A 21,848-nucleotide genomic window follows, 5' to 3' on the forward strand; every position below is an offset into this window, starting at 1 on the left:
AATGAGCATGTTGTGTTTCGGCCGCCGGAGTAGAGTCCTCAGCCAGCCCACTAAGCAGAAACATGGTTCCCAGATTAGATCAGACGGTCGGAAACAGTTTGATTAGGAAAATGGACGGTCCAGACGTCCGAGGACGTGAGAGGGCAGGGTTTAGGTGAAGTTTTAATATCATGAATTGGGTGAGCCCTCGTGGTGTTTGTGTGTAACACCCATCTCTCCAATGATGATAGCTTCTCTCCAAGGAAAGTGAACATTGACTTGTTTATGCATGCTTCGGTTATGCCTAACACTACCTCTTTACTTTTGATTTACCTTGTCATTTGACATTGCATTTATCATACATGATTGTTTATCTCATCGTAACAATTTTTTATGCATGCCTTTACATTCTGCATAGCCTATACTTGCTACTAATCAATGAAATTTTTGTAGTTGTCCCTATTTACCCCCCTTTAGTTCCATCTCTATCCTTCTAGTTACACTGCCCACAATTTCTATTGGTAGCATTAAGCAATAAAATATCACCTTTTGCGCAAGGAGGCAATGAATGTAACATGGGATGGACCTGCCCATTTAGCTAATTTAGTTAGCTACAAAATCCGGTTTTGGGAACCTTGTAGAAGGTTTCACCAGATTATTTATATTTACCAAGTTTATGTTTTCCTTTTCTTGTTTTTAAAAATAAAATTTAAAAAATCTGGATTTTTAAATTTTTTGTATTTACAGATGTTTTGACTTCAGGAAAATGTCTAAAATATTCAAGATTTTGCATCTAAAAAATGTTCTCATATCTTTAAAAATAAATAAATAAAAAACTATACTTTACAAAATTCTGCATTAAAAACTGCTCAAACATTTCAAAAAAGGTTAACATTGTTTTACAAAAAACTTAAAATATGTTCATGTTTTTATTTTTTAAAATTCACTTTCTAAAACAAATAACTTTCATCTACAAAACCACAACTAAGTACCAAAAACTTACAATGAGACAAAAAAGGTAGGGTGGAGCGCTCGTTAAGCGTGGTTGCTACATGGGTCGGCCCAGTCTGGTGGTATTATGTGGAACGGCAAAAAGTTGACGCTGGTGCATCACATAAGACCTTTCGATAACGCTTTCGCCTATGGTGCATCTGAAGTGGGCCAGTCTGGCACTGGTGGCAACCATAACTATATATATAGACCATGTGTCTGTCTAACGGAGGTGGTTGTGAATATTTTCATGAAAGTAGCATTTAATCGTGGCATATACCTGATTAATACTGGTGCAAAATCATTTCTTAAGCATTCTATTACATTTTTAATGTCATTAAACCATACGATATTTATTTTAATAAGATGTAAATCTTTCTCTGGTACATGTCAGGCCAATCGGTATAAAACTAATTGAATATCACGCAAATCTTTATTTAATGCGCAAAAAATATTGCATATTTATTTAGTGTGCAAATATATTTGACATTAGTGACAATATTTTGTGTGCATTAAATAATGATTTGCACAATATTCAATTAATTTTATATGGTTTAGCTTGACATGTACTAGAGAAAGACACAAAAATATGGTCTATATACAGTTCTGGTTGCCCATAGTGATCTTCATCTATTACATATCAATATGTATAGGCTTAATCTACTTCGACGACCAATTGCCTTATGTTTCTTTTATCACGCTCATTAATATTGGTGCAAAAAAATCATTAAGCATTAAATAAAGATTCATTAAAATTTGTGCGAAATCATTTATTAAGCACTCTATTACATTTCTTTAATGTCATTAAACCACACGATATTTATCTCTATAAGATGTAAATCTTTCTCTAGTACGTGTCATGCTAATGCATACAAAACTAACTGAATATCACACAAATCTTTATTTAATGCACAAAATATATTGCATATTTATTTAATACACACAAAATATATGATATTAATTACAATATTTTGTGAGCATTAAATAAAGATTTGCACAATATTCAGTTAATAGAGTATGGTTTAGCTTGCCACGTACTAGAGAAAGACACATACATATGGTCTATATATAGTTCTGGTTTCCCATAGTGATATTCATCTATACATATCAGTATGTATAGGCTTAGTCTACTTCGGCGAGCAATTGCTTTATGTTTCTTTTATCATGCTCTTCAAACTAGAGGTGTTCGGTTCTTCCCTACCATTCAAGAGGTAATCATATTATATATTGTGATATACATTGTTGTATATAAATATTACACGTGAGTGAGATGGATTAGTGGGTTACTTTCCCCACCATTCTTTTTTTGAGGAATTCCCCACCATTCTTGGTCTTTTGATGAGTTATTTTCATTCCAAAAGACACCATGGTTCAGAATAACCATGCATAACAAGATGGACCCATAAGTTAAGAATACTAAACAATTACATGATAGGACCAACACAAGCACATATCTATGTTGGAAGGACTACAGACATTACTGGACCGTGTACACTTCTCTTGTAATAGTTGGATTCCAACAAAATCATGGGAGTGAAATAAGCAACACATTGTGTTAGAGTAAAATTTCAAAGTGGTTAGCATATCTACTATTGCTATGACTACAATGTTTAGCTAGTACAAAATAAACATTAGCTTCAAGTTCTTGATTCTACAAAAGATACTTCGCATAAGTTTTTCCCCCACTTAACATACATTTACATTTTTACTTGAAGGAAAATGACTCACCGGCCAAAGATTTTGTCCATGGTCCAGCCAAACAAATTCTCAAAAGTTTGAAGTCAAACTCCACTGAAGTAATAACTTCTGGACAAGGTTCTAGTTTATGGGATGATCCCTATGTGAGTTACACTTTCTTATCTTCACTCGTTTTACTTAAATATTTTATCCATGATTATCAAATACTATAGTTGTTAGGTGCAGTGACCCAATATATAGTAATTTAGATCTAAAATAAGCAACATGGCATGTCATTTTCAGGAATATATGATTTATTATGGAATTCGCTTGTTGGAAAGCATATTTACATGTATATAGTGGCATATGACTTACTATGATGTTGCACTGCAGCTATTTTGACATGTTCACCAATATGAATGCTAGATGATTTAAATAACAACGACACTAATTGGTAACATAATAGGTTTGGGCAAATGTCATGATATTATGTCGATAGGCACCGCTATGAATATCCGCATGTACTAGATAATCGCTTATTTGAGGATTTCACCCAAGAAAGGGAAACGATAACACCCACCAAGCCGAATAGATATTGTGAAATAATATGTTCATAATATGATGCTAACCTACTTGCCATCAAAGTGAGATGAATGATATTTTAGCCTAAGGTAGCCTTTATAGTCATCCTATTTATCTTTGCCAATTTAATAAATTAAGGAAATATGTCTGCATTTGAAGATATTTGCGTACTTATTTTTATCACCACACAGAGATCACTTGTTTGAGCTTCCCCATTGCATATAGGTAGTATTGTTTTATACAAAAATTGTGTTATTTTGGAAAACTTGCATAATGATCCGAACATTAGCATGGATGGATTTGTTAGTTCCTTTCTTTCAACTTGTATAATATATTTACTACGCTAACTTTGAGATATGAAGTGAAATTTATACACCTTTTAAACTATAAAAAATTGGAAGCAAAAATACACCTTGTTAAAAGTTTGATGACATTGTTTCAGGCTATTTAGTACCCCCAACAATTGTTCGTTAATCGTTTCCCCATAGAATTTGATAGTTCCTTATGTTCTTTACGCAATTTTTGTGTTAACTTTGAGGTAATTTTTGACATTTATATACATTTTAAACTATAATTTTTTTGGAGAAAATACCCCCTATGAAATTTTTTGATGCCACTGCTTTGGGCTAGTTATTCCGCATCAAAAAACATAGTTACATCATTCTTTTCATTGTAATTATGGTAAATTATCATTCAAAATAAAGAAACCTTTTGTATCCCGTACATACATCCCGAGGAAATATTATTGGAGTTTGGCTTAAATATTTCCGTAAGTGCACCAACCTATTGGTAACGACCAATTATTTGACAATAGAAGGTTGGACTTATTGCGGACTCTAGCTCGTCATGAAACACAACTGTGTTTCATGATGATTTTTAGATTTTACTCTGCCACTTCCCATATCAATATGTGGAAATATTTCCACTAATAATAAATATAAATGTTTGTAACAAGTACCCAAACCTTATATTTTTTCACTCCCATCTCATCCTTGTATTACGCCTGTGATATTTGATTGTGTGATATAATGCATGGAGATGTTTCCACACATGCTATCCTTAATCTTTTCTTTTTGCGTGGATGTTATCTTTACTTAATCTAATTACCTCTAAATTTGGTCTTATATAGTTATTAATAAATACTTTTTGATGATTGCTAAATATTGTTTCACACTCTTTTCAGCACTTTTTGTCATGTGAATATCAATTGTTTTAGACAACACAAATGGATAATTTTACTTGACATGCGGGTCTTTGCTATCAAATTTAAGTTCTCTCTGGAACACATAGATGTAAAACTAATAAGATCCATTTTTTACACTAACAAAACCATGAAAACTAAGGCAAATCATGTTATAAATGGGTGAAAAAACACACGATTGATATGTCATGGCTTGTTGTATCCTACACTAAGTAAAACCACAAAAACTAAGAAGATACATGTAATTTGAGATTAGGGATTACTTTAGTAGAGATATAATGCAAAAAAATGGATAAGATGTTGTATAACTTTTAAATATTTGTTTCATGACATAAAAACTCATATTCAGCCTCATAAAAAGTTGAAGCCGCAGACTAAGGCATAGCCTAGTGGTGGGAAGGGGCTGATGCCTTCCCACCCACCCAGGTTCAAGGCACAGTACTTGCAATTTGCGTTTGTTGCACCAATTATACTGTGGGGGGTTCCCTTACAGTCTTCCTATCAAACAAAAAAAGTTGAAGCCGACAACTATTATCCTATCATACTAGGCACACTTAGTTACTCCTTTTGTTGGCAATTGGGTGTTTCTTTGGTATCAAAACTATGGTTGGACTATCGTTGCATGAGGTTTATTGACGCTTAAAATAAAATATGATTTTCATAATGCTAATTGAGCAAAAGCTCTCATCATTCTTAAGAAAGAAGGCACGAATAGGGTTGTCCATAGAATTGAAATGGTGTATTTTCATGCAAAGCTCGTTTGTTCCAAATAGGCCCTTGTTTTTGTACCCACACCATTATTATGCTTCCTTTCTGTGATATGCTCCCTTGCACAAATCTCATACTGGAGTTGATCCACTGCATCTTCCACTAGTGTCATCCATAACATGCATATGGTCCTCTAAGCTTTGATTCCTCTTAATCAACAACCTTTTTCTTGCATCTAGTGATTAGTACCTATGATCGATGCATGCCTTCACATATGTTTACTGTACTATGTCCTTTTTTAACTAACGGGGAACACAATGACTATTTATTCATCTAATCAATCCATTCATGTTGATACTTTCATAGCATATCATGTTAACATTGGTCATCAATCTCTACATATCACATATTATAGAATACAAATAATTGATAATTGTATGTTTCTTTTGTTCCATATTTTGTCCTAGGCTTAGTTCACATATAAATTTAAATATTCATTTTAATATAAGTTTTATTTCGGCATTTAGGTATTTTTCACTTCACATAGTTCAGATGACACTAAATTGTTAACATGAATTATTTGTATTCTTAATTTCACATATGTTTTGGATATTCCGAACTTCACAAAGCTTTACTATGGAAACTAAATTACCGATTTTGTATTATTAACAATTCTACTCCCTTCATTCACTATATAAGATGTTTTGGATACTTCAATATGGACTACATACAAACTGAAATGGGAGAACAAACACACTAAAACATGTCTATGTACATTTGATTTAGAAAAAAGTTAGAACATAATATAATTCAAAATGGAGGGAGTAGTATTCAATTATAAAAGAGACTTGTATTGTTTTCCTTTTGATAACAGGTGTACTCTATATACACCTAGAATGTATAGATACTAATAAATAATCATATTCATCTACAATGCTATAATGTTAACCCAACATGACACCATTATTATGATGTGGACATAATTTAGCCTATGTGGACAAAAGTACTAGCTTATATTCCTCTTTTTTATTAATATAAAATATATGTAATGCTACATTTTGGAATGTGCATTCTGTGAACAAACACTTCCAAGAAAATTTATCATATTTTGTTGGGCATTATAAATAGTGTGGTATGTCATTCCTACATATTTGTTTCTTTAGACCTTTTTGTTAATAATGTAAATAGAAGACCATATGTAGGATAACTTATGCATTAATATTTTTATATCTTCACTTGACACGGATAGAAACCCATTTTTGATAAAACTTGGCAACAAAGTTATATATGTTACAATAAACGTTGCTAAAAGGAAGTTAAATTTTGAGAAAGATCTTACATAACTTTCCTTATGAACATATAGCGAGTGCCTTTGGAGAAAAAAAAAGATACATGAGAATGAACACAAAAGGTATATTGCTGAAATGTTAGTGCGGGAAGGACTAAATTAGTAGGCCTAGCGGTGCCTAGACCCCATGTAATAGATCGATCAAGCTATTCAATTACTTTTACTAATTTCTTTTAGGCATCTTCATTCAGGAATTTTACTACAAAACCAAACAGTATGTACCTTCTGAACTATTATGTAAGCACGTTATTGTTTCTAGCTAGACAACGATGAGCTACCCTGAATTCTAGAATCATTTTTGGTTTAATCATTATGCATTTTGACAATACCTACTCTAGGTTTTGTGTTGTTTATTTGATTGCTTCCATCTTGTAGTTTGTGGCACACCTAACACATTCTGGAGGTCCCAATGACAACTATTATGGCTTACATGCCACCATGGATGTGTATGGCCATGAACTAAAACATGGCCAGTTGAGTTCGACTACGTTCTGGATTAATCATGCCGGAGATGGTAAAAAATCAAGCTATAATGCGATTCAAGTTGGCTGGCATGTAAGCATTATTTTTCTTCCCATGCACATAGCCTCTCAATTTGAATAATAAATTGGGCATTAGTCAATGGCTTCAATTATGATATTACAATATTCAACATAAATAGATCGTTTCGACTTGCCAAATGTGCTAGACATCCTTGCGATCAAATTAAATGTGCATTACAAAGAAAACACTTAATGATATTTATTTGCAGGCTAAATTTTGCCCCTTGAAAAGTAGGAAACTTGTGTTGTTTTTCTCTCGAGTGTTATACAATAGCTAAAAATAAAGTTGGACATGTGCAAAGTTACCAGAAACTCAAAACAATTTATGACCACATGTATGTGTAGATGTTAACCTTCTGCTAAATTTCATCAACAGAGCATTTCATCCATATGTTTGAATTTTACATCTAGCTCATAGACAAAAAGTTTGTGGACAAAAGTTTATAGACACTCTGGGCACATCTACATGTGGAACTATTTCTGAATTTGATGAAATTTCTAAATATGAATTTCAAATTTTGTAAATTGTGGGATCACTAGGGTCCATGAGATAAATGTCAGCAGTCATAAACCATGACTTGTCATTGTGTAAATGGAAAACCAATTAATTTGTTTTCCATTTATTGGTTACTTTCTCACATCTTCCCCTTCTTGACCTTTAAATGTGAGGCAATGTTTATCTTATATGTACCCTTTGTTGAACAGATTAATCCAGATCGCTATGGCGACTCACATCCTCACTTCTACACCCGTTGGACGGTATTGTGATAATTATGCTATGAATTATGCTTTGAAAATTACTCTTTCCCATAGTAAAAGTGATCTTACTCTGATAAGAAACATACATAGAAATTTTCTAACCCACACACGAAAACAATGTATGCAACAGAGAGATAATTATGATGCAACTGGCTGCTACAACATGGATTGCCCTGGTTACACACGGGTAGATGGCGCTGTTATAGCTCCGGGTGATGCTATACATCCAGTTTCTAATGTCCCTGATGGACCTAGACAATGTATCACTCTGAGGGTGCTAAAGGTATGATTTTCATACTTTTTGTATGCATTTCATAGCCATGCTATTCCCCTTACGAAAATCCAACTACATGGTCGATAAGGGTGTATCATTTTTTACAACCTAATAGTTGGTTGGTGATAACATATGTCAAACATATAAATTAAAAGTGAAGGACTTTTGTCTAAATCCTAATCAATTTCAGGACAAAAAAAGTGGAGATTGGTGGGTGTATTATGGCTTCAATAAAAGCCCCACAGGTGTGGGATACTTCCCAAGGTCGTTGTTCAGCTACTTAGCAGAAAAGGCAGACGGAATGCAATTTGGTGCATTTGTTCAAGCTAAAAAAGCACTTCCGACTCCTCCAATGGGCAGTGGTGCCCTCCCAAATGGTGGTAAGGGTCGCGCCGCATCATTCACAGACATTAGATTCATTGACCAGGATGGAAATAGCAGCCCGATCAAGGAAGACCTGCCCATGTTCGTTACTGATAGAAAATGCCACGCTATCACCCATATTGATCATGCTGCATGCTATTATGGTGGTCCTGGAGGTTGTATGAGATAAGATGTGATACTTTGAGCTTGGTATCACCTAGTGTTAGTTGTCAAATAAAATGGCATGGATGAAAAAAATTATGAAGAGAGTATTCGCTTATTTACCTAAAGCTACACTATGAAAACCTTTGCTTGCAACAAACATGCATCCCTTTTACTTAAATCGACCTAGCCATCGAATGGAATACTTGTATGTTTAGATGTGAGGCAACATAATAAATTTTTTGGTCCGATGTTCTCTTGTGCGATGGTAAAGGGAAGGTGTATGCACCCCAGGAACGCAAATAGTCATTGTTCTTATCATTTCTGATCTAGGTTTGCCAAGCCTATTGTTTGTAAAATAAACTCTTTTCTCCTGACATGAATTGGCATTAAACTTGTTATATTTTATAAAAAATGCTCTTACATGCCACGAATCAACACCTGGTTGGTGCGAGGCGGTAAAATGAAGAAACTTGGCAATAATGGTAGCAAAAGGAGGCATATCATACAACATGTTTGCTATCTCTGGAGTTTGTAACCATGTCAGCGCACCGTTACTGAAGTTCTCGCAAATGCTCGTTGGATCCATGGCATGAGAAGCCCCTCAACGTTAAAAAGTTTGTTCAGTTCCTTGACCTTTAGGAGGTTATTATTCAAAAGATTCAGCTTGATCCTAATTCCAGTAATACATGGTCGTGGTCCTAGGATTCCTCTGGGAGTTTCTAGACCATATTAATCGGAGAAATAGGTCGTTCTTTGTGAATTCAACACTAAATCTCTTTGTCATTATTCGCAAAAAAAAACTATCTTTGTCATTGACGCACACGCCATCCATGCACTGAAAATTTCAGACGCCATCTTTGTCAGGTGTAGTGTCACGCCGCAAAGCTGTTGGCACATGTTTGTTTTCTACTGAGTACATGCCAATTCAGTTATTACTCCATTCTCATCACCAACAAATGAGTCCAAATAACCATGGGCATCTGTATCACTGCCATTATCATCACCATCTATAGCAGAAAGGGACTGAACTTGTCTGACCCAGATTTCCTGACATTTCTCTTTAGTTTGTTGCTGAAGCTGCTGGAAAGGCATCCATTCACCATGTGCAAACTTACTTAATGGAATTTCATCAACCGTAATTCCTGATGCTGCTTGCTCACTTGAAAGCTTCCTTACCACGCATTACGATGCCACCTTGCTAATTTATCAGTTTGCACATCTGGAACACCGAATTTAGGAAGCAAGTATTTACAACAATAATTATCAATGCAAGCATTAGTGAACACAGTGTATCAGTGTAAAAAGAAGGAAAAAAGGCATGGCACACACACACATACACACCATCAATGCATCAACAAAGAAACCTGAGCAGGCCCAATCCACGAGTGATGGGAAGCGAACGTGCGAGTGTGTGAGCCTAGCTGGGGCAGGATAACTACTGTAACCAAAGAAGCCATAGGCATCGAAGTAGACACGCAACTGCGGGCTCTTTCCCATCTCCCTTCTCTGTTCGTCCTTTTCTCCTCTACAAGTTGTATCTGAACTAGCTAGTCCCTCCCATCCATATTAATTACTGCTGGTTTAGTACAAAGTTAGTATTTACTGAAGAAGAAGAAATACGTCGTATTTTCATCTATGTTCGATCGCATGAGGGTGTACATGTCACTTCTTGTCCGTCATAGCCAATGGCATTTTGGCCACCTATATTCATCTTTTGATATGGAGGCCATTATTGCTTGTTTTGCAGGGATCGACATGTAACTTCTTCATAAACCGGTCAATAAAAATAACCATTTGACCAACATATATATTCTCACTAATTCTTTGTCGATGATCCTAATGTTGGGAAACGTAGCATGCAATTTCAAAAAAATTCCTACGCTCACGCGAGATCTATCTAGGAGATGCATAGCAACGAGAGGGGATAGTGTGTCTACGTACCATCGTAGACCGTTAAGTGGATGCGTTTATTACGCGGTTGATGTAGTCGTACTCTTCGCGATCCGATCACGATCCAACCGATCTAGTGCCGAACGGACAGCAACTCTGATTTTAGCACACGTGCGGCTCGATGACGTCTCCTCCTTGTTGATCCAGCAAGCGGGAGAGGAAAAGTAGATGGGATCACAACAAACACAACGGCATGGTGGTGATGGTGGTGGTGGAACACCGACAGCGCTTCGCTAAGCGACGCCGGGACGAGGCGGTGGAACTACAGAGTAACGGGAGAGAGAGGGGCGCCAAGGGCTTGGTGTGTTCTCTTGGGGCACCCCCTCCCGTCTATATATAGTTGGAGGGGCGTGGTAAACAGCCCCTCTAAGCCCTAGGGCGCAGCTAAGGGGGAGAGGACTTGGACTCCAAGTCCAATCCTATTCCTATTAGGACTGCTTCCTTTTTTGCCTTCCCTAGCCACATGGGCTTTTGAGGACTTGGTGCGCCTACCCCAATAAGGCCAGGGTGCCTCCCCGCAGCCCATGCTAGCCCTTGGGTCGTGGTGGAACCACTTGCAGACTTCCGGACCCCTCTAGAATCCTCCGGAACCTTCTAGAAGCTTCCCAGTACAATACCGAAAAACTGCATCTTTTTCCGGAACCCAAAATATGACTTCCCATATATAAATATGTACCTCTCGAACCTTCCGAGACTCCTCCTGACGTCCGGGATCTAATCCGGGACTCCGAACAACATTTGGTTACCAGTCATCAAATATCCCAATACTACTCTAGCGTCAACGAACGGTAAGCCTGCGACCCTGCGGGTTCGGGAATTATGTAGTCATGACCGAGACACCTCTCCGGTCAAGAACCAACAGCGGAACCTGGATGCACATATTGGCTTCTACATATTCTACGAAGATCTTTATCGGTCGAACCATTATGACAACATACGTTATTCCCTTTGTCTATCAGTATGTTACTTGCCCGAGATTCAATCGTCGGTATCTTCATACCTAGTTCAATCTCTTTACCGGCAAGTCTCTTTACTCATTCCGTAATTCATCACCTCATGACTAACTCCTTAGTCATTTTCTTGCAAGCTTATGATGTGTATTACCGAGAGGGCCCAGAGATACCTCTCCGATACTCAGAGTGACAAATCCTAATCTCGACCTATGCCAACCCAACAAACACCTTCGGAGTGACAAATCCTAATCTCGACCAGAGCCGTATGTATTTTGCAAATTTTCTATGTCTATAATGCTCTGCATGGATCTACTCTAGCTAATTGCTCCCACTTTCAATATGTATCCTGATTGAGACTCAGAGTCATCCGGATTGGTGTCAAAACTTGCATTGACGTAACCCTTTACGATAAACTCTTTATCACCTCCATAACCGAGAAACATTTCCTTAGTCCTCTTAGGTAACTAAGGATAATTTTGACCGCTGTCCGATGATCTACTCCTGGATCACTATTGTACCCGCTTGCCAAACTCATGGTAAGGTACACAATAGGTCTGGTACACAGCATGACATACTTTATAGAACCTATGGCTGAGGCATAGGGAATGACTTGCTTCTGCCGTGGTCGAGCTTTGAGTCTTACTCAACTTGACACCTTGCAACATAGGCAAGAACCCTTTATTTGACTGATCCATTTAGAACTTATTCAAAATCTTGTCAAGGTAGTTGCTTTGTGAAAGTCCTATAAAGCATCTCGATCTATCCCTATAGATCTTGATGCTCAATATATAAGTAGCTTCACCGAGGTCTTTCATTGAAAAATTCTTATTCAAGTATCCTTTTATGCTATCCAGAAATTCTATATCATTTCCAATCAATAATATGTCATCCACATATAATATCAGAAATGCTACAGAGCTCCCACTCACTTTCTTGTAAATACAGGCTTCACCGTAAGTCTGTATAAAACCATATGCTTTGATCACCTCATCAAAGTGTATATTCCAACTCCGAGATGCTTGCACCAGTCCATAGATGGATTGCTGGAGCTTGCACACTTTGTCAGCACTTTTAGGATCGACAAAAGCTTCTGGTTGCATCATATACAACACTTCTTTAAGAAATCCATTCAGGAATGCAGTTTTGACGTCCATTTGCCAGATTTCATAATCATAAAATGTGGCAATTGCTAACATGATTCGGACAGACTTAAGCATTGCTACGGGTGAGAAAGTCTCATCGTAGTCAACCCCTTGAACTTGTCGAAAAACCTTTTGCGATAAGTCGAGCTTTGGAGACAGTAACATTACCATCAGCGTCAGTCTTCTTCTTGAAGATCCATTTATTCTCTATGGCTTGCCGATCATCGGGCAAATCCACCAAATTCCATACTTTGTTCTCATACATGGATCCTATCTCAGATTTCATGGCCTCAAGCCATCTGTTGGAATCTGGACTCATCATAGCATCTGCATAGTTTGTATGTTCGCCATGGTCTAGTAACATGACTTCCAAGACAGGATTACCGTACCACTCTGGTGCGGATCGTGCTCTGGTCGACCTACGAGGTTTGGTAGTAACTTGCGCTAAAGTTTCATGATCATCATCATTTACTTCCTCTCTAGTTGGTGTAGGCATCACGGGAATGATTTCTGTGACGTGCTACTTTCCGATTCGAGAGAAGGTACAATTACCTCATGAACTTCTACCTTCCTTCCACTCACATCTTTCGAGAGAAACTCCTTCTCAAGAAAGGACCCATTCTTAGGAACAAAGATCTTGCCTTCGGATCTGGGTAGAAGGTGTACCCAATAGTTTCCTTAGGGTATCCTATGGAGACGCACTTCTCCGATTTGGCTTCGAACTTATCAGGCTGAAGCCTTTTGACATAAGTGTCGCAACCCCAAACTTTTAAGAAATGACAACTTAGGTTTCTTGCAAAACCACAGCTCATACGGTGTCGTCTCAACGGATTTTGCCGGTGCCCTATTTAATGTGAATGCAGCTGTCTCTAATGCATAACCCCAAAACGATAGTGGTAAATCAGTAAGAGGCATCATAGAATGCACCATATCCAATAAAGTACAGTTACGACATTCGGACACACCATTACGCTATGGTGTTCCAAGTGGCGTGAGTTGTGAAACTATTCCACATAGTTTCAAATGAAGACCAAACCCATAACTCAAATATTCGCCTCCATGATCAGATCATAGAAACTTTATTTTCTTGTTACAATGATTTTCTACTTCACTCTGAAATTTTTTGAAGTTTTCAAATGTTTCAGACTTGTGTTTCATCAAGTAGATATACCCATACCTACTCAAAACATTTGTGAAGGTCAGAAAATAATGATACCTGCCGCGTGCTTCAACACTCATCAGACCGCATACATCGGTATGTATTATTTCCAATAAGTCATTAGCTCGCTCCATTGTTCTGAAGAACGGATTTTTAGTCATCTTGCCCATGAGGCATGGTTCGCAAGTATCAAATGATTCATAATCAAGTGATTCCAAAAGTCTATCTGCATGGAGTTTCTTCATGCGCTTTACACCAATATGACCTAAACGGCAGTGCCACAAATATGTTGCACTATCATTATCAACTTTGCATCTTTTGGCATCAATATTATGAATATGTGTATCACTACGATCGGGATTCGATAAACCATTAACATTGGGTGTATGACCATTGAAGGTTTTATTCATGTAAAAAGAACAACAATTATTCTCTGACTTAAATGAATAACCGTGGCGCAATAAACGTGATCCAATCATATTCATGCTCAACGCAAACACCAAATAACATTTATTTAGGTCCAACACTAATCCCGAAGGTAGAGGGAGTGTGCGATGGTGATCTTATCAACATTGGAATCACTTCCAACACACATCGTCACCTCACCCTTAACTAGTCTCTGTTCATTTTGCAACTCCTGTTTTGAGTTACTAATCTTACCAACTGAACCGATATCAAATACCCAGGGGCTACTACGAACACTAGTAAGGTACACATCAATAACCTATATATCAAATATACCTTTATTCACCTTGCCATCCTTCTTATCCGCCAAATGTTTGGGGCAATTCCGGTTCCAGTGATCATTTCCTTTGCAGTAGAAGCGCTCAGTTTCAGGCTTGGGTCCATCTTTGGGCTTCTTCACGGGAGTGGCAACTTGCTTGCCATTCTTCTTGAAGTTCCCTTTCTTTCCCTTTGCCCTTTTCTTGAAGCTAGTGGTATTGTTAACCATCAACAATTGATGCTCTTTCTTGATTTCTACCTTCGTCGATTTCAGTATCACGAAGAGCTCGGGAATCGTTTTCGTCATCCCTTGCATATTATAGTTCATCAAGAAGTTCCAGTAATTTGGTGATAGTGACTAGAGAACTCGGTCAATCACTATCTTACCTGGAAGATTAACTCCCACTTGATTCAAGCGATTGTAGTACTCAGATATTATGAGCACATGATCACTGGTTGAGCTATTCTCCTCCATCTTGTAGGCAAAGTACTTGTCAAATGTCTCATACCTCTCGACACGGGCAGGAGTCTGAAATACCAATGTCAGCTCTTGGAACATCTCATATGCTCCGTGGTGTTTCAAAACATTTTTGAAGTTCCGGTTCTAAGTTGTAAAGCATGGTGCACTAAACTATCAAGTAGTCATCATTATGAGCTTGCCAAACGTTCATAACGTCTGTATCTGCTCCTGCAATAGGTCTGTCACATAGCGGTGCATAAAGGACATAATTCTTCTGTGGAACAATGAGGATAATCCTCAAATCACGGACCAAGTCCGCATCATTGCTACTATCATCTTTCAGCTATTGATCTATGACACAATTTGAAAATACTATCAGGACTAAGTTCATGATAAAGTAAGTTCAATTAATAAAATTACTTAAGAACTCCCACTTAGATAGACATCCTCAAGTCATCTAAATGATACGTGATCCAAATCAACTAAACCATTTCCAATCATCACGTGAGATGGAGTAGTCATCAATGGTGAACATCTCTATGTTGATCATATCTACTATATGATTCACGTTCGACCATTCGGTCTCCAGTATTCCGAGGCCATGTCTGTACATGCTAGGCTCGTAAAGTTTAACCCGAGTATTCCGCATGTGCAAAACTGTCTTGCACCCGTTGTATTTGAACGTAGACTCTATCACACTCGATCATCACGTGGTGTCTCAACACGATGAACTGTCGCAACGGTGCATACTCAGGGAGAACACTTATACCTTGAAATTTAGTGAAGGGATCATCTTATAATGCTACCGCCGTACTGAGCAAAATAAGATGCATAAAAGATGAACATAACATGCAATCCAATATGTGACATAATATGGCCATCATCATCTTGTGCTTTTGATCTCCATCTCCAAAGAATCATCATGGTCTCCATTGTAACCGGCTCAACACCTTGATCTCCATCATAGCGTCGTGGTCATCATGCCAACTATTGCTTCTACAACTATCGCTACCGCATAGTGATAAAGTAAAGCAATTACATGGCGTTTGCATTTCATACAGTAAAGTGACAACCATAAGGCTCCTGCCGTCGGTGTCAAAACCGGTGGATCTCGGGTAGGGGGTCCCAAACTATGCGTCTAAGCTCGATGGTAACAAGAGACAGGGGACACAATGTTTACCCAGGTTCGGGCCCTCTCTATGGAGGTAATACCCTACTTCCTGCTTGATTGATCTTGATGAATATGAGTATTACAAGAGTTGATCTACCACAAGATCCTAATGGCTAAGCCCTAGAAGTCTAGCCTGTATGACTATGGTAATGAGTCTCTCTCCTCCGGACTAAGTCCTCCGGTTTATATAGACACCGGGAGGATCTAGGGTTACACAAGGTCGGTTACAGAGAAAGGAATCTACATATTTGATCGCCAAGCTTGCCTTCCAAGCCAAGGAGAGTCCCATACGGACTCGGATAGAGTCTTTGGTCTTTGTATCTTCACAGCCCATCAGTCCGGCCCACGACTAACAGGCCGGACGTCCGAGGTCCCCTTAGTCCAGGACTCCCTCAGTAGCCCCTGAACCAGGCTTCAACGACGAGGTGTCCGGCGCGCAGATTGTCTTCGGCATTGCAAGGCGGGTTCCTCCTTCCGAATACTCCAAGATAGTCTTCGGACACAATGAACGGGTCCGGATCTGCAACACAAGTACCACACACACAGCCGCATAGACTATAATATTTCACGAGTCCCATCCGCTGACAACTTCTCGCAAGATGAGATCACATCCGGTTGGTCATTATTTCGAACCGTTTTCGTCTGCCGTTCCGCGTTCCGCGTTTCGAGATGTGGTTTCCCCTGGCAAGTCTTGTCAAAGCAGAGATCGTGTCCCCTTATTGCAGGATTCTCATCAATACGAGCGTGGGTAATCCAACCGCGCCGTTTACACAGTCCTTGGGAAAGGTGAGTTTTAAGGCGAGTAGGGAGGCGTTCAATATTTACTGCCTTTATAAGGGGATATGGATTTCCTCTTCTTCACCCATGCCTTCTTTCTTCCTCTACCCTTCCATTCTCGAGCTCTAGCGCCCAAGTTCTCGTCTTTTCCATTCCTAGCAAACACCCAACCATGTCCGGATCCGGAGGTCAGGGCAAGTGGATGGCCTCCTCCGTCAAGGAGAAGGACATCGCCGAGCTTCGGGAGGCCGGGTATTTGGCGAAAGAGATCACCCACCGGCTCCCGACCAAGGGACAAGTCGTCCCCACACCAAAACCCAACGAGAGGGTGGTTTTCCTCCCTCATTTCGTCTGCAGGCTAGGGTTTCCACTCCACCCTTTCATCCGCGGGCTGATGTTCTATTACGGGCTAGATTTCCATGATCTAGCCCCGAACTCCTTCCTCAACATTACAGCATTCATTGTCGTGTGTGAGGATTTCCTCCGCATCCATCCCCACTTCGGACTGTGGCTCAAAATCTTCAACGTGAAGCCGAAGGTGGTGGATGGCCAACACGCGGAGTGCGGGGAGCCATGGTGAGCAAGATCCCCAACGTCACATGGCCCCAAGGCACATTCGTGGAGGCTATCAAGGAGTGGCAGAAGCTGTGGTTTTATATCACAGAGCCACGCGGGTGCCACTTGGGTCGCTGCCCCCAATTTAAGTCCGGGGCTCCATTGCGGCTGACCTCCTGGATGGAGAAGGGCCCAAATTGGTCTTCATCGGATGAGCTGATGGCGCTGCAAACGCGCATCCAAAGCATGGTGAACAAGAACATCAAGCTTGTCGACGTGATCCAGGTTATGCTGGTTCGCCAGATCCTCCCCTGCCAAAGCCGAACTTCCCCTCTATGGGAGTTCGATACGGAGAAGCACCAGACCTTGGTGAGGCTCTTCGGCACCACTCACGAAGACGCCTGGAAGCTGCTCTTCAAAGGCGATGAGAAGCCGCCGGCCATAGACTCGGATCGTGGGCACGATCTTGCCCACCCCGCCAGCGCGGTAACTCCCTTAAATCTCAAGGCATACCCTCTACCTATTTGTCCAAGGAGGGTAACTGAACTTTGCTAATCTATTGTTTCAGGAATGGTTGGAGAAAGCGGAGCGAATTCACAGTCCGGCTCCACTTCCTGAAGAGCCAGTCATCCCACTCCTGACGAAGATGCTAGTCCCGACGCCCTATCAGCCACCGGAGAAGAAGGCCAAGCGGGGCCGGGGTGGCCTCCGCCGCACAGGTACTTTGGACGTGATGTCTGAAGACAAGACTCACTCCTCTGCCACCGAAGATGACGACGAGGAGGAGGAAAGCAACCCTCCCCCTGATGGGGGGAGGAAGAAGAGGGCGACCTCCACAAATCTGGAGGCGGAGGCGCCCAAGAAGGGGAAAGGCTCCCTCGCGTATAAAACCCCTTGCTGCGTCGTAAGTCCTGACAGACTCGTGCTCGCCCGTGTATCCGGCCTTTCCTCCTTATTGGGAGGTTCGCCGCGACCCACGACAGCTCCCTGCGAACCTTGTCGGGAGGTTCACTAGATTCGAAGGCGATGGCCAGCGAGTCACCGCCTGCCGCTCACTCTCCCCCAGCCAAGGGCGACGTTGAGGTGTCGTCCCGAAGGACCCTTCCTGGCCGGGGAGAGGTTTCGGAGGTCGCCAGGGCGGCGCCATAGGGTGAGACCTCGGCCGCCGGACACATGGGGGAACAGATCCCCATGGGGACTAATGATGGAGCCAGGTTCAATTCGGCCCCCAACCGAATACGGTTCCGGAGACCCACAAGGCTCCGGAATCCGGCAAGGAGCCTCCCTCGAAAGAAGGAGGCATGCCCATCCCGCCGGTGACCTTTGTCGAACCAGAGGCACCGGACAATCTGCTGGAAGCGCTACGAGGCGCTTCCATTGTGGATGAGTACCGTATCCTTATGGGTACGGTAATTTAGAAGGTCCAGTCCGTCAAAAGCGGACTGACCGAAGCCTGCAGTGGCCTGCAGACATGTTTTGAAGTAAGCGACGCAAAAGAGAAAAAAGTCCCAATATGGACAGTAGCCCCTAAGACACTGTTCAGTGTTCGAAAAGAAAACGTGGACAGAGGATCAATTAATTTTCGCAGGGAACTAACTAAATGTGTCTTTGTATCAATAAGCAGGCGTCGTTGCTAGTCGCGACCTCACACACTGCCAAAGTCTCAGGACTGAAGCAGAACCTGGAGCGGGCCGAGGGAGAGCTCGGCCAAGCGAGGAAGCAGTTGGAAGAGTAGCAAGGTATGCAATGACTTGCTATATATTCGGAAAGAATAAATGATGTGTATTGACTGTGCTGTCATGATTTGTGTAGGAGCGACGTCCGAGGTCGAGGCCCTGAAAAAGGCCCTGGCCGAAGCCGAGGAGAAAGCTGACAAGGAGCAAGTCGCTCGTAAAAAGCTCAAGGCCAGGCTCAACGAGGTTCAGCAAGAGCTCCAGGACGCAGTGAAAAAGTGCGATGCCTTGGAGGGTGATGTTTCGGCTCGAGAGACCGAACTCGCCAAGGCTCGCCAAAGTGCGGAAGAGGCCTAGGTTAAAGCCCAGGGCACCCTCGAGGAGATCCAGGAGGCCAAGAAGATCGCAGTGGGTAAGGCGTTTAGTATGCAAAGAAAGTATGTGAAGAAGAAGTATTTACTAACCCGAATTCGGAGTTCCCCAGGGGCATTTGCGGACCTGCCGCGCAGCGTGTCAGACGCTGCGGAGTTCTTCCGGGCCGAAGAAGGGAGCTCGACGGAGAAGCTGTTCTGGTCGCAGTACCTTGCGCTAGAACATCCAGTGCCCTTCACCAATCTGCTGAAACAGCTGGTCGAGCTGCATAGGGTAGCCGAACTGGCCATGAAGTATTTGATAATCCGGCTGTGGCCTGCCGAAGCTATACCCAGCAGTTACTTCGGCCTCGTGAAGCGGCTGGTGAATGCCTATCCTCGGCTAGACGTCGTCAAGCGGTCGGTCTGCATCGATGTAACATCCCAAAATTCTAAATTTTGGAATGTCATATTAAATAGATAGTTTTGATTGTTTGTTTGATTGTTGTGTGATTGATTGACTGAAAGTGAGTGAAATTCGAAACTTTTTGAAAGTTAAATGAGAGGGAATAAAAGGACTTTCCCAAACTTTCATTTTCTTTTATGATCTCCGTGAATTCGAATTATTTTCAAATACAAAACCCTAGGGAGAAGATGACATGACTTCTTCCATTTAATTAAATGAAAAGGGTATTTGAAAATATTTGAATTTCATTTGGAACTATTTCAAATTCAGAAACTTTAAGAAACTCAATGATTTTCATGAGAGAAGATAAAATGACTTCTTCAAAATATATGAAATATGAGTTGGAAGTTTTAAAAGAATTAAATTCAAAATACCATTTGAATTATTTTTCAATTTGGAGTTATTTGGGTTTTATTCAAATTATTTTTCTCTTAAAATAAAATACATGGAAAATAGGGTAAAATGATTCCATACAACAGAAAATTGGAGAGAAATAAATTTGAAGTCATTTGGTATTTTTAAATAGATTTTTATTGGGGATTTATTGCAACAGTAGAACTATTTGCTTTATTTAAATTTTTGTGGATTTTATTTGATTTTATAAAAATGTTCATGTCGCAGAAAATCTTTTTCTGCAAATTTCGATATATTATATGCCTAGGTTCTATTTTCTTTATTCGCTTTATTTTATTTTTTCGCTGTCTTTAAAAAAAAGAAAAAAACTTTCTCTCCGCCCGCTGGGCCGGCCCAGCTGAAGCCAGGACAAGGCCCAGCGCCGCCTCGCCCGTCGTCTCCGACAGGGAATCCTCCCGGAGTCCGGCGCCGCCCCGCCACCGGCGGCCCCCTTCCCCACCCCACCGCCCTCCCCTGCGCCTTTAAAAGGCCGCCCCGGGACCCCCTCCTTCCCTCGCGTCGCCGCTGCATCCCGCCCGCATCGCCGCTGCCGCGGCCAGATCCGCCGCCGCCGCGGCCGTAAGCGCCTCGCCGCCGCGCCACCCCCGCCGCCCTCCGCCCACGCCGCCGAGCCGCACCGCCGTCCCCCTCGCAGTTGCCGTCGCCCACACCCGCCGCTGCAGTGCCGTCCCGCCTCGCCGTTGCCATCGCCGGAGCTCGCCGATCCGCCACCACCGCCGGTTTTCTTTGGTGAACCGGTATAAAACCGCAAACCTGCCCCGGTTTATTTTATTCGTTTTTGGTTTTTAGCGTTAGGTCGTTTTTTATTAGGTTAGCTTAGTTAGTGGACGTTCGCTAGTTTAGGTTCTGGAGCGAACGAATTCATTAGATTAGGTTCTGTAACGAACGTTCATTGTTTAGTTTTTTCTTTTTAATTTCTGCCAGGGACCCGTTTGTGAATAAATTATTTGCAGAATAGCCCCTAATCTTCAAAACACCGCAACTTTTTGTTCTTTTGTCCAAATCCAACGAAACCAATGCCCACTTATTCATTGCGGTCTCCTCTATCGAGTAAAACAACTTAAACATATTTTTGAAAGTTTAAAATTTGATTTCAACCAGTTTTGTATTTGAACTTCGTTTGATCGTAACTTGAGTTTTATAACTCCGTTTGAGTTGATTCTTTTTGCAAATCGAAGCTCTTGACCTAAACTTTCTGATATGGCTAAATTCACTTAATTTTGGTATTGTTAGAAATTGTTTTCTGTTGCAAGAGTTATTTGCTTGGTTTTGAAGTTTTCCGAATTGTTTTCTTCGTTCTTTCCGATCTTTTGAGTGATTTCTTATGCGTGGTTACTATTGCTTGCTTACGATAGATTGACCAGAGTGTGACGAGTAGAACTATCAGGAGTTATGAGTGTGAATCATCTTCATCAACCGTACAAGGCAAGTTCACACTTTGATCATATCCCTTTCATACCCACTTTT

The 21,848-nt window shown here is 40.8% G+C and overlaps 1 protein-coding gene across 1 annotated transcript; it reads left to right on the forward strand.

Moving 5' to 3' along the window:
- Positions 1-2,085: 2,085 nt before the first annotated feature.
- On the forward strand, positions 2,086-8,707 carry LOC123170263 (uncharacterized). Its single transcript, XM_044588099.1, has 6 exons — positions 2,086-2,180; positions 2,685-2,810; positions 6,861-7,040; positions 7,733-7,786; positions 7,917-8,069; positions 8,251-8,707. The coding sequence occupies exons 3-6, from the start codon at positions 6,924-6,926 to the stop codon at positions 8,611-8,613; spliced, it is 687 nt and encodes a 228-aa protein (XP_044444034.1). The 5' UTR covers positions 2,086-2,180; positions 2,685-2,810; positions 6,861-6,923; the 3' UTR covers positions 8,614-8,707.
- Positions 8,708-21,848: the final 13,141 nt, after the last annotated feature.

Source organism: Triticum aestivum, chromosome 7D (genome assembly GCF_018294505.1).
Source record: "Triticum aestivum cultivar Chinese Spring chromosome 7D, IWGSC CS RefSeq v2.1, whole genome shotgun sequence".
NCBI classification, from domain to species: Eukaryota; Viridiplantae; Streptophyta; class Magnoliopsida; order Poales; family Poaceae; genus Triticum; species Triticum aestivum.